The 14,532-nt window shown below is 37.8% G+C and overlaps 1 protein-coding gene across 2 annotated transcripts in view; it reads right to left on the bottom strand.

Moving 5' to 3' along the window:
• NDST3 (N-deacetylase and N-sulfotransferase 3) overlaps positions 1-14,532 on the bottom strand; it is a 187,684-nt gene that overhangs the window by 17,954 nt on the left and 155,198 nt on the right. For both annotated transcript variants that reach the window (XM_027543736.1, XM_027543737.1), the window contains exons 10-12: positions 11,425-11,599; positions 8,066-8,236; positions 6,297-6,406 (exon numbers count right to left, since the gene is read on the bottom strand). In XM_027543736.1, coding sequence (XP_027399537.1) covers positions 6,297-6,406; positions 8,066-8,236; positions 11,425-11,599 — 456 coding nt within the window. The remainder of the gene's footprint in view (positions 1-6,296; positions 6,407-8,065; positions 8,237-11,424; positions 11,600-14,532) is intronic.

Below are 14,532 nucleotides of genomic sequence, written 5' to 3' on the forward strand. Positions count from 1 at the left end.
CCAACCATCTCATCCTCTGTCACCCCTTTTTCCCTTGCCCTCGATCTTTCCCAGCATCAGGGTCTTTTCCAATGAGTTGGCTCTTCACATCAGGTGGCCAAAGTACTGGCACTTCAGCCGCAGTCCTTGAATGAATATTCAGTGTTGATTTTCTTTAAGATCTCCTTAAAGCTTGATCTCCTTGCTGTCCAAGAGACTCTCAAGAGTCTTTCCAGCACCACAGTTTGAAAACATCAGTTCTTCAGTGCTCAGCCTTCTTTATGGTCCAATTCGCGTATCCATACATGACTACTGGAAAAACCATAGCTTTGACTATATGGACTTATGTCAGCAAAGGGATATCTCAGCTTTTTAAAACACTGTCTAGGTTTGTCATAGCTATTCTTTCAAGGAGCAAGTGTCTTTTATTTTGTGTCTGCAGTCACCATCTGCACAGATTTTGGAGCCCAAGAATATGAAATTTGACACTATTTCCACATTTTCCTCATTTATTTGCCATGAAGTGATAAGACTGGATGCCATAATTTTGTTTTATGAATGTTGAGTTTTAAGCCAGCTTTTTCACTCTCCTTTTTCACCTTCATCAAGAGGCTCTTTAATTCCTCTTCACTTTCTGCCATTAGAATGGTATCATCTGTATATCTGAGGTTGTTGATATTTCTCCTGGCAATCTTGATTCCAGCTTGTGATTCATCCAGCCTGGCATTTTGAATGATGTACTCTGCATTTAAGTTAAGTAAGGAGGGTTCAATATATAGCCTTGATGTACTCTTTTCCCAATTTGGAACCAGTCTGTTGTTCCATGTCCAGTTCTAACTGTTGCTTCTTGTCCTACATACAGGTTTCTCAGGAGGCAGGTAATGAGGTCTGGTGTTCCCATGTCATTAAGAATATTCCACAGTTTGTTGTGATCTACACAGTCAAAGGCTTTAGCATAGTCAATGAAGCAGAAGTAGATTTTTTTTTTGGAATTCCCTTGCTTTTTCTATGATCCAGTGTATATTGGCAGTATGATCTCTTGTTCCTCTACGTTCTCTAAATCTAGCATGGACACCTGGAAGTTTTTGGTTCACCTATTGCTGAAGCCTAGCTTGAAGGGTTTTGAACATAATCCTGCTGGCATGTGAAATGAGTGCCACTGTGTGATAGTTTGAACATTCTTCAGCATTGCCTTTCTTTGGGATTGGAACGAAAACTGACCTTTTCCAGTCCTGTGGCCACTGCTGAGTTTTCCAAATTTGGTGGCATATTGAGTGTAGTACTTTAACAGCATCATATTTTAGGATTTGAAATAGCTCAGCTGGAATTCCATCACCTCCATCTGCTTTATTCATAGTGATGCTTCTTAAGGCCCACTTGACTTCACACTCCAGGATGTCTGGCTCGAGGACAATTGCCTCCTTGGTAATTAGAAGTCAGTTCTCTATGTCTGTGAGTCTGTTTCTCCTTCATAGATAGGATCATTTGTGTCATATTTTAGATTCTACATATAAGTGATATCATATGGTATTTTTCTGTCTCAGACTTAATTCACTTAGTATGATAATCTCTAGTGGCATCCATGTTGCTGTAAATGGCATTATTTCATTCTTTTTCATGGCTGAGTATTATTCCATTATATATACATACCACATCTTCCTTATCCATTCATCTGTTGATGGACAATTAGGTTGTTTCCATGTCTTGGCTATTGTGAATAGTGCTGCTATGAATGGCTGCATGTATTCTTTTTGAATTATAGTTTTGTTCAGATATATTCCCAGGATCGGAACCCTGGATCACATGGTAATTCTATTTTTAGTTTGCTGAGAAACCTCCATACTGTTTTCCATAGTGGCTGCACCAACTTACATTCCCACCAACAGTGTACGGGGTTCTCTTTTCTCCACACCCTCTCCAGCATTTATTTGTAGACTTTAATGATGCCCATTCTAACTGGTGTGAGGTGGTACCTCACTACAGTCTTGATTTGCATTTCTCTAGAAATGAAGTCTTTTTATAATAATGTCTGAGACAACTTAAAAAACTCATTTTAAGGTTTCAGTTTTTTAAAGGAAATACTTCCTCTTGTTATACTATTCATTAGTAACACTTCACAGTATCATTTTTCTCTGTTTTTTGTGCCAATTTGAAGAGCTTAGTAGATTGGCAGTGCAGGCTCCAGAGGAATAAGTGTGTTTCAGTCCTGCCCCCTCAGCTTACTTTTGAGGGACTTTTGGCTTGGTACCCAGCACTTAGTACCCAGCACATAGTAGTATTATATATAAAGTATTTAGAACATATAAATGTATACTGATTTTGAAATGTTATAACCACTTTTAAAACAAATTTATATGAAATTGGAATAGATTGTTTTCTTCCTTTTCACTTAGCATTTCCAGCTGTTTCACAGGTCATCTAAGAACCAGCAGATTTTAGCTACTATGGCTACTGTTTTTTGCTACCAAAATAGTTTTATTTTGGCACAATTTTACTCAAACTCATCTAAAATGGGAAAGGATTCTTTGACCAATAGATTTGGTTGCCAGAGGAAGTGATATTAGAAACAGAAGCAGCTTCAGTTCTTTATGACTTAGGTAACCCCATCCATAGAACAAAATACACACACACACACACAATCTTCATTTAACTCTTTGCCTTCAAATCCTTATTGTCCATTTATTGAAGTTTTCATAGTAAATTATTATTAAAAATTCATATAACTCAGTCTGGTTTCATTCATGTTAATGAACAGGTTAACTGAGAAATAGAGATGTCAGGTTCAGTAAGTGTGAAGACTTGTCACAGTCACTGGTGGCTGGATATAATTGTTAGTGGATATATTCATGGGAAAATTAAAAGTTTACATTTTTTTCATTTTAGTTTATAAAGTTTATAAAAAAACTTTCATTTTAGTTTTAGTTTAACACATATATAAACTGTATGTGCTAGTTCAGTTTAGCACAATGCCACACTGAGCATTATTTTTCCTGCTTTTTTTTAAATGATTAGACAGCTTAAACACTATATAACACATAATATACAAGCTAAAATAATGTTGGCATATCAATCCTATTTATAGTTTAGTGATTAAGGTTATGTTGAACAAGAATTATAAAATGTGAATTACTTAATTGAATGAGAAAGTTCCCATTCATATTTTTTAAAGCTTATACTGCTTATTTCCGATAACAACGACAGTAAGAAAATCTGATTTCTAAAAACTTTTATTTTGGTTACACCACACAGCATGTGGGATATTAGTTCCCTGACCAGAGATTGAATCCATGCCCCCTGCATTGGAAGCATGAAACCTTAACCACTGGACAACCAGGAAAGTCCCAAGAAGATAAGATTTTTATGTATTCAGTATATTATCTAAAATCCATGATGACAGTACTAAGTCATTTTAAGATATAGACCATCCATTACTTTATGAAATTTAGAAGTCTTGAACACTTCTGTAGTGACTGTGGAATGGACTAAGTAATACTCTTAATGATGGAGATTTATTGCCATTTTTCTTGAAAATAGTTTTGAAATTGGAACATTTTTATATTGAAGATAATCAGGAGATTGTAGATCTCTTACACTGGAGTACTTGTTTGTGCCAAAATTGTATGGTAAAACTTTTGCAGAGGTCTAGTTTCATTGATTTATTGTATTGTGTGCAAAGAACTGAATTTATGTGGTTAGTTGAGAATTCATATCTGTTTGCAGTTTAGTACATTATCAGAAGGCTTTAAATAATTTTTTAACTACCAAAGAGGTAGTCTTCACTATCCTTAGCAGGAAAAATATAATGCAATTAAAGACATTCTTGCGAACATGCATTTTGTACATCCAGTCATCCCCAACATGTCCAAAGCACCAGAGAAACAACTTACCAGTACAGTTATTTTAACAAGAATAACTAAATTTTGAGGGCAGGATTCAGAAAAACTGCAAAGGGCATGGTTGAAGGAGAATTCAGACCTAAGTCAATGACATGAAATTCCAAATATTCTACAACAGGTACACTGCTGTTTTTTCCAAGGTGTGTCAGGCCAACTGATTGACAAGAGAATATAAAAAGAAACCGAACGGCAGTACGTTATCAGCAGGGTGAGTGCCTGGGCAGCCCTACTGGACCAGAAACTGTGGTTTCTGAGACTACACACATCTTATCTTGCTACTTCACCCACTAAGCCCCCAACCAGGCTGCAGAACCATACAAGGGTAATTTGAGTCAGACACCTCCCAGGTGCAAAGTGACCCACAGTTCTTTGTATACAGTATTTTGCTTTGGTATTATTTCCCTTAAGTTTACACTCCCTTTACTTGGCAGTGGAGGTGAATAAAAAGCTTGCTGCTGAGCTGGATACAAAGGGGACACATACACAGTGTGCAGGTCAAGGACCATTCCATAAGAAAAAGAGATTATGTCTTTAGAAAATACTCCAATTCTTCTTTCTGAAATGCAATGCTTTGCTATATACTCTATAAAAAAGATCCAAAGATAAGCCAACTTGAGTTAGAAACCTGTTTAGAAAATAAAAGCTTTCTTTTCTAAGAGATACTTAAAAAGACATAAAGAAGAAAGTGGGCTCGAATTTCTAACTGAAGCTAAAATCACTCAATTTTCTTTAAGGTCAAGCTGAAAGTTAAATACCTGAGGCTGGTGTCTGTGTTGGTACTTCAACTCAGCTCACCAAAGCTCTGATAGGACTCTCTATAGAAAACATGAAGGTCAGAAGGTTAACAGTAACAACAGAGTAAATGACTCTTAGAAAGGAAGCGCAAAACTCTTGAGTTCCACCTACTTCTTTGTTCTCTAAATCAAAATCTCTCTCTTACATGTGTGTCTCTACATATGATTTGCGCAAGATGTTTGCAATATTAGATGGTTGTCTGCAAACCTTTTACTGTAAGGGATGGTGAAAAGTAAAGGAATCCTGTATCTCACTTTCTAAACTGCTACAGTATGAAGAGTACAATGAAAAGAGAAAATCAATTGATCTATAGAACTGAGTTTTATACTGAGATATAGAATGGAAGAATCCCATACTACAGTCTTAATTGGTTTCTTTAAGGCTCAGTCTGTAACCCTAAAATTATATATATATTACATATATGTAAAATACAATATTATATATATAATATAAAATTATATATCTATATAATATAACATTTTATATTATATATATGTAATATATATACTACAGTGAGAGCCAGGTCCATGGCTCATCCAACTCAGGCTCTCAGTTGCTTGTTCCAGTTGCATGTGAAAAAGGAAGAAACATCCCTCACACACCTGATTGCTGGGCTTCTCAGGAGGCTCATTGGTAAAGAACCTGCCTTGTCAAGCAGGAGATGTGGGCTGAACCCCCGGGTTGGGAAGATCCCATGGAGGGAAGCATGGTAACCCACTCTAGTATTCTTGCCTGGAGAAGACACAGATAGAGGAGCCTTGCGGGCTGTAGTCCATGGGGTCGTAAAGAGTCGGACACTCACAAGGAGTTGGACTAAGCAGCTAAACAGCAACAACAGTAGCATAAATGGAGAAAGTCAGATAGAGGTTTTATTTAAAATGTTAGATAAAGTCCAGAGTCAGGATTAAAGTGAGGCAAGAGAGGCAGGTACCTCGGCCACTCACTCTCAGGTATTTGTGGGGTCCTTAACTCCTTGTTGCTTTTCTTCTGTCACCCTGGCTCCCACCTGATGGAACTGACTACCTAAGAAAATGAGTGGGAACCAGCAAAAGAAAACCAAACGAGAGCTGTAACAGCTGAGGCCTCTGAAGAAAAGGTGATAAGGTTAGTCATACGGTGGGTAAAGACCAAAAAATGGAAGTATGTGTAAGAGTAATAATAGCACCTCTCTCTCTGCTTATTCAGCCACCTATCGGGCTATTTCTTGCTGTGTGATGTTTGTTTTTTAAAATTACACAAAAGAGAGAGGAGCTCATAAATCACCTAGTTCAAGAGGTCTTCTTATACTTCCAAAAGGTCTCAATGCTGTCTGGTTAAATAGGCTTAGTGCTTCCAACACAGTTCCAGTAACCTCTTTTATGGTTAGCTGTTGCTTTTAAGACTTAAAACCCTTTCTTCCTCTTTTTTCCTCCCAGAGAAAACTTCCCTAGTTAGAAATCAATAGGGGACTTTGGACATTTCATAGCCAAACTGTTGACATGTTCTTTCTCAAGTGGTTAACATCAACTTGAAAATAATCAGTATGTAAGGAGGCAGCTAACTCAATAGCTGCATCACCAAACTACAACTTCTCTAAAATCAGCTCTCTGCTGAAACTTCAATAAATTAATTAGAATATAAACTTACGTTAATGCTTCTGAGTAATTATAATGAGGAGAGACTCCTAGAAACTTCTGTACTTCATCCATCACTGTAGCAGGATCAGTTCTTAGCTGTTGCCCATCAATAATTAGCAGCTAAGTGACCAAAGAAATAAAAAAAAAGACAATGCAAATTGGAAAAAGACATGTAACAACATGATACAAAAATTCTGCACTTTAAATTTATTCCATTTTAAGACACTGTACTGAGGGGATTTGCATTCATTGTTGTTAAGACTTAGCCAGGCCATCCTCATTAATGACATGGAACAAAAAATAAATCACACTAATTAAATGCATTCATGTTTTATAGTTTGAGACATCCTGCAAACACTATGAAAACAAACAAAAAAATTTGAGTACCAAGAGAGCTTAAGAAAGGTGACTATAAAATCACAAATGAAAATCAAGTTTAAAAACAGATAGAGCAATGATTCCATGATTCAAGCTGGGAAGGAGACTTGTAGGAAAGAAGAAAAGTGACCAGACCAGGTACCATGGGACAGAGGACATATCATTATCCATGATTCCAGTCAAAGGAGCAGCACTGTAAAGTTTTTAGAAATTCTTTGATAATCCATTTGGAGAAAAAGGTAAGATTCCTAGAAAACCTTAGAGTAAACAGAAGTTCCTCAACAGACTAAAGGGAAGAATTTGCTTGTTACTCTGGTGAGGGAAAGGGGTGGTCCCAGCAAGATAAATGACAGGGGATGGTGATGAAGGGCCATAATGCCTGGAAAGCAATTCCTGCTCACACATCTTCTCGAGTGTTTCTATTTAGTTTATACCAGCATTGCTCATCAGAAATTTCTGTGTTGATGGACATACTGTGAGGCTGTGGTATCTAACTGGTGGCTATTGAACATTTGAAGTGTGGCTACTGTGACTGAGAAACAATTTTTAATTTTATATAATTTGAATAGAAATTTAAATAGCCATATATGTTTGCATGTATGGTATCATTGTGGCTGCTGCTGCTGCTGCTAAGTCGCTTCAGTCATGTCCGACTCTGTGCGACCCCATAGACGGCAGCCCACAAGGCTGCTCTGTCCCTGGGATTCTCCAGACAAGAACAATGGAGTGGGTTGCCATTTCCTTCTCCAATGCATGAAAGTGAAAAGTGAAAGGGAAGTCACTCAGTCATGTCTGACTCTTCTTGACCCCATGGACTGCAGCCTACCAGGCTCCTCCATCCATGGGATTTTCCAGGCAAGAGGACTGGAGTGGGTTGTCATTGCCTTCTCCGATCATTGTGGTTCTAGACACACAGGTATACACTGTGTCTGATGTGATTAGATTGCTTTATGCAATCCAGTGTAGGGGCTGGTTTTGTAATCTAGGCTAACACTAGGCAAAAGAGAGAAACAAGGATGCCAAGGAAAACATAGGACTTGTGAAAAATCCAGCAAGGTGGTTCAAAGGGAAATAATGTCACTGAAAACAAAACAGTGTTTGCCTTGTTTGGTTAAGAGCTTTATTCTCAGAATAAAAATCAGGAGTATCAAGCTTCAGAAGCTCTTAACAATCAGGAAAGGCATGCACTAGAAAATAGGGCAGGGAGAATTATCCTGAAATACTTCTAGAAAGAGAATTAGTTTTTCTACCTCTGCCTGTTATTGTTTGCCAGAGTCTCCGTTACAGCTAAAGAGTAAATGCTAGTCATGTTTTAATGAGTAAAAAACGTCCTCTATCCTAGAGGCAAAGTCATTGACTTAATGAGACTGTACTACGATGTAGATTGCTATCGCTCAGTACCTGAAAGGGGGGGAAATAAACAAGCCATCTCTCGATATGGCTGGCATACCACCCTGGGACCAAACATCTCTTCTGCAAGGCTCTCAGCTCGGAGGGTGCACGCGGCCCAGCTGAGATCACTTCGTAGAAACTGAATTTCAGAGCCGCGGGGTCTTCGTGTGATCGCTGATGCTGTGATGAAAAGGTGGATAATTAAACAGACGTGAACCATAGGCATAAATAATTAAAAACCAATCTCTGTGACAAGTCGCAAAGCTAAAGGAAGGAGTGCCTCACTGAGGGAGAGTTATTTGTTTTGCAATTAATAAAGGAAGAAAATGCTTGCTTGGAGCATCAGGCTTTAAAATTACGACACTGATGAGAGTATATGTTTGAGAATTATTTGGTAGAGGCGGAATTCTTCTTGATAGAATTTCTTAACCTATTTTTCTGAGTTATTTCCATAGTGTGTATATATATATATTATTCTGAAAGTAAACTTTTGAAAGTCGCCTTAACACCCCCTTTCAGCCTGTAAGAAACCATTTATCATGTCCAGTTAATATCCATAATGCACAAAACACTCTGCCAGTTCTGCCAGATAGTTTTGTTCCATCTAGTAATGCAGTTTTAGATGAGAAAAACCCTATGGGCTATTCAAATGGAGAAACTGGTGAAAACTCTGACATGTGCATTATCTGAAATCCACAGCTTTTATCATACACACTCTAGCATCTAAAAGCCAAGATTATTTTACCTAATGGTAACCTCTGCGGTGAATCAGAACCACTTACTGTACAGAAAATGCAGACGGCAGCAATCCTAAAAGGAAAGCACTTCATAATGGCTCAGGCTCAGGCCCAGGGGTCTGAGGAAATCACCTTTTCCCTAAATTGACCAATAAATATTCAGGCTTAGTGGTGGGTTTGTGGATGTTTACCACATCTAGCTGAATAGCAAATTTGCTGCAATTGAGATTCAAATTACTATAGTACAAACTCTACTAGACTTTGTTAAGGCCTGCATTTTGCCACTGTGGAGTGATTTATTTGTAATATTTAGGATGTTTTGTTAGCTTTCAGCCTTGAAGCTTCCTTTTTCAGCAAATTCTCAATTTTTCAGGGGCTAAGTGGTTGCCAAGCTCCAATTTTCTGCTTCCTCTTTGAGTCAATTAAGGCGGGTTTTCTTTTTTCTCCAGATACCTAGCGGTAAAGGTAAAAGGCGCAAGATCAAATCAGTCAATTTGCTGTGTTTTTGGTTTAAAGGATGGTTCTAGGAGTTGGGCATGACTGATTAGTGTGGAATTGTGGATTTCCTTTTTCCAGGATGTCTACTCCCTGTTACGCAGATTATTATCAATATGCCTGTTAAGATCCCATGACCTTTTCCTACTCTGTCCTAGCCATGAAACCTTTCCTGACAATCTGTTCTTTCTTTAGTGAACCTGGAAAAATGGCTTTTGTTTAAAAAATGACCCCATGCTGATAAACTTTGTTCTCTAATATCATAGACTGTCAGAAATTTAGATGTATGAGATTGGTGAGAATGCAGCATCCAGTCCTGCCTGGTGAATCAGAGCTTTTTGGGTCACTTTAATTCAGAAAAGCAGCCTTATTTCCAGCCCAGGTGCAGAGTTTCAGATAAAGGATTTTTGGATATAACAGTTATTTCCATGTTTATCTTAACTTTAGAGTTTCTAAGGAAGTAAGTCTCTTAGTCTGTTTTCCAGCCCTGGCCCTGCTTGCACCTATTAAACAGTTCATGTTAATTTTATCTACATTTCTCCCTATCATACAAATCCTCCCTCTCTTTAGGGAAATGCCTGATAGTTCTTCAAGTGTTCAGGCTCCTCCGCTGCAGCCAATTAATACACCTAACTTGCTGTCCCTGGTGGTCTTTATCAGGTAGGCTTTATTACTCTGTAGGAGTCTATCTGTCACTTAATACTTTCTGATTTATACACTGGTTATTTAAACATATTTCTCCAATTAGACTGAAAGCAATCTCAAATGTAGCATCTACATTTGTTAATTGACTTTCAAATCATACTTAGAACAATACTTTGCATGTGGTAGTTGTTAAAATTATTTAATGAAGGGATGAACACATGACCATCAGGAAAGTGGTTTTTAGATTACAAAACTGAGGAATGATAACTAAGGATGCTATGCTATCCTATGTCACTGCAGTTGTGTCCAACTCTTTGTGACCCTATGGACTGTAGCCCACCAGGCTCCTCTGTCCTTGGGATTCTCCAGGCAAGAATACTGCAGGGGTTGCCATGCCCTCCTCCAGGGGACTTTCCTGACCCAGGGATCAAACCCATGTTTCATATGTCTCCTGCGTTTGGAGGTGGGTTCTTCACCACTAGTACCACTTGGGAAGCTCCTAAGAATAATACAGACTAAAGACACTTACTCTATTAATTTTGTTATGTTCTTATATTTAATATTGCTGTTTTTTATTAAACTTTTTCCATTTGGTGATTAATAAAATATCACTGAGGCAGGTGTTTTTTGGTATTATTTTTAATATGTATTCCGGTAAAAATGTATGGCGTATAAGTTTTATTATTAGAATCTGTTAAAATTCTTTCAAAGTGATCGTTTCTGTGCTAGGTTCTAACCAACATCATAATGGCAATGTTTATATGAGCAAGAGGCTTAAAACAGGGGACTCTGGCTGGGCTTTCAAGGATGAAGAATTCATTCTTATATTCTGTTTTGCTGCTAGGTTATATCTTCAACACAAGCAGTTATTTAAGCTCTTTCAGAGTCAGGGTCATCAATCAATGGTCCATGGGCTAAATTCTGCTTGTTGTTTGTTTCTGCAAATAAATTTTACTGGAACACAGTTAGGCTCATTAATTTACATATTGTCTATGGCTGCTTCTGCAATACAATGGCAAGAGTTGGATTATATGGCCTGCAAAGCCTGAAATATTTACTCTCTGGACCTTTACAGAACAAAACCTCTGACTTCTGCTTCAGTAGAATCAGGTATATTTCTTATCTGTAAAACTGAGATAATAATAGCAGCATTATATACATATTAGATGAAAAGAATGATTTTAAATTATAACATTTTACTTTTAAAATACAGATATATAGAAGCACACAATACAAGCACATAATATTGTTTGCTTTAATTTCTTCATTGTATTATACATTTTATTAAATTAATCAAATGAATGCAAAATTAATAAAAACTAAAGGGAACATTTCTCTATGGAAACATAGAGAAATTTATTCCCTTTCTTGAACATATAAAGCTAACAAATCTTTTTTGTTAAAACCTGAGGCGGTGACTTTTACTGAAAACCACCTTCCCTTCTCTATACTCCTCTTCTACTTGCTGGGTTTTGTCAGTATGTTCCTTACCTGGTACCAGGAATATGCGCGGTCTGATGGGTCAATGAGAATGGTGATGATCTTGGCTTTGGGGACCAAAGAAGCCGCCCTTTTAGGAGCTTCCTCTGAGTGGAAGTAGTTGGCACTCTTCTCAAACAGAAAATCAGTGGTAACATTAGATGGGACTGGGAAGAAATCCATATACCTAGAAAGGGAATATTTCTCAAAATGAAACTCTGGTTTATACTCATATACTGGTGAGTCAAAGATGTTAAAGGTGTCCCACAAACAAAATTCATTTGTTTCCTAAAAAAAAAAAGGCTTTTTCTTTAAGCATTTGTCCCCCAAGCCTGTTAGCAAGGAAAAAACATACAGAACACTAATAGTGTATTTTCAAAATGCTTTTCTAAATACATTTTCTTTGTATTCTACTTAATATCAATAAAAAGGTATGGGAAATAACAAAAATGTAGATACAAAGGGATCAAATGGCAATAATCAACCTAACTGTATAAAATGTATCTGAAAGCAGAAATATTTTACTGCATGAGCCTCTGCAGCCAGACAAATATGAGTGCTCAACCAAAAAGAAAACTGGATCAAAACAAATAGTATGTCTAGTTCAAGGCATTTTACAGACTTAGACAAAACATTTTTACCTCATCACAAGAAAAAATAATTTCATTCCCACCAGTGTGTTGCCCTTACATTCAACTACAAAGTGTGTCAAAGGGCAGAACAGATGTGGTGTGAAAAGACTGCCTGTTTGCTTATTTTTTCACATAAAGAGCCACTTATGTTGTTTAGAATGATTCAGTTCAGTTCAGTCGCTTAGTCGACTGGCCAAAGTATTGGAGTTTCAGCCTCACCATCAGTCCTTCCAATGAACACCCAGGATTGATCTCTTTTAGAATGGACTGGTTGGATCTCCTTGCAGGCCAAGGGACTCTCAAGAGTCCTCCAGCACCACAGTTGAAAAGCATCAATTCTTCGGCACTCAGCTTTCTTCACAGTCCAACTCTCACTTCCATACATGACCACTGGAAAAACCATAGACTTGACTAGACGAACCTTTGTTGGCAAAGTAATGTCTCTGCTTTTGAATATGCTATCTAGGTTGGTCATAACTTTCCTTCCAAGGAGTAAGTGTCTTTTAATTTCATGGCTGCAATCACCATTTGCCGTGATTTTGGAGCCCCCAAATATAAAGTCTGACACTGTTTCCACTGTTTCCCCATCTATTTCCCATGAAGTGATGGGACCAGATGCCATGATCTTCGTTTTCTGAATGTTGAGTTTTAAGCCAACTTTTTCACTCTCCTCTTTCACTTTAATCAAGAAGCTTTTTAGTTCCTCTTCACTTTCTGCCATAAGGGTGGTGCAATCTGCATATCTGAGGTTATTGATATTTTTCCTGGCAATCTTGAGTCCAGCTTGTGCTTCTTCCAGCCCAGCGTTTCTCATGATGTACTCTGCATAGAAGTTAAATAATCAGGGTGACAATACACAGCCTTGATGTACTCCTTTTCCTATTTGGAACCAGTCTGTTGTTCCATGTCCAGTTCTAACTGTTGCTTCCTGACCTGCATATAGCTTTCTCAAGAGGCATGTCAGGTGGTCTGGTATTGCCATCTCTTTCAGAATTTTCCACAGTTAATTGTGATCCACACAGTCAAAGGCTTTGCCATAGTCAATAAAGCAGAAATAGATGTTTTTCTGGAACTCTCTTGCTTTTTCGATGATCCAGAGGATGTTGGCAATTTGATCCCTGGTTCCTCTGCCTTTTCTAAAGCCAGTTTGAACATCTGGAAGTTCACGGTTCACGTATTGCTGAAGCCTGGCTTGGAGAATTTTGGGCATTACTTTACTAGCATGTGAGATGAGTGCAATTGTGCGGTAGTTTGAGCATTCTTTGGCATTGCCTTTCTTTGGGATTGGAATGAAAACTGACCTTTTCCAGTCCTGTGGCCACTGCTGAGTTTTCCAAATTAGCTGGCATATTGAGTACAGCACTTCCACAGCATCATCTTCCAGGATTTGAAAGAGCTCAACTGGAATTCCATCACCTCCACTAGCTTTGTTCATAGTGATGCTTTCTAAGGCCCACTTGACTTCACATTCCAGGATATCTGGCTCTAGGTGAGTGATCACACCATTTTGATTATCTTGGTAGTGAAGATCTTTTCTGTATAGTTCTTCTGTGTATTCTTGCCACCTCTTCTTAATATCTTCTGCTTCTGTTAGGTCTATACCATTTCTGTCCTTTATTGAGCCCATCTTTGCATGAAATGTTCCCTTGGTATCTCTAATTTTCTTGAAGAGATCTCTAGTCTTTCCCATTCTTTTGTTTTCCTCTATTTCTTTGCATTGGTCGCTAAGGAAGGCTTTCTTATCTCTCCTTGCTATTCTTTGGAACTCTGCATTCAGATGTTTATATCTCTCCTTTTCTCCTTTGTTTTTCGCTTCTTTTCTTTTCACAGCTATTTGTAAGATACTTGTTAGAATAATTATAGAAGTTTAAATAGTACATATTCCCAGATATGAAATACTATCAAATATTCTAAGGTTAGGTTCTGTATCCTTAAGTGAGGTGAGATTTGTCACCAGCAGTGAAAACAGGAATACCTACCTGTAGCCTGAAGCACAGAAATGTAGGATGTAATGGAATTTGTATAATGTGCCATTTGCACAAAATGTCAAATAAAAGTGAATTCAAGCATATGATGATGGGTGTTTCTGAAGCATCAAAGAACATCTTTTAAAGGCAAAGGGGCCTTTTTAGAAAGGATGTGCGAATTTAACGTTTAGGGTTTCTTACATTTTATAACAAAGGCCTCACCCTCCAGACCCGCACTGTCTCTAATTCATAAGCCACAATGATTTTGAGCTACCAAGACAAGGTAGTTCAATAATTACTGAAAAAGAGAGACATTAACATTGATGTGGTGAGTTCTTTTTGCAGTGTGTTGTTTTCTTCCATTCACACAATAAAGCTCCTAGAAGGATTCCAGTTGTTATCATATTACATAATTTGGCTGGTGCAACAAAGTGATGTCTTCAAACTCAGCGCAGCACAGAAATCATCTTATATTTTTCTGGAGATTGCTTTGTTGGTCATATGTCATGCTGGCGTTCCTT

The sequence above is a fragment of the Bos indicus x Bos taurus genome, chromosome 6 (genome assembly GCF_003369695.1).
Source record: "Bos indicus x Bos taurus breed Angus x Brahman F1 hybrid chromosome 6, Bos_hybrid_MaternalHap_v2.0, whole genome shotgun sequence".
NCBI classification, from domain to species: Eukaryota; Metazoa; Chordata; class Mammalia; order Artiodactyla; family Bovidae; genus Bos; species Bos indicus x Bos taurus.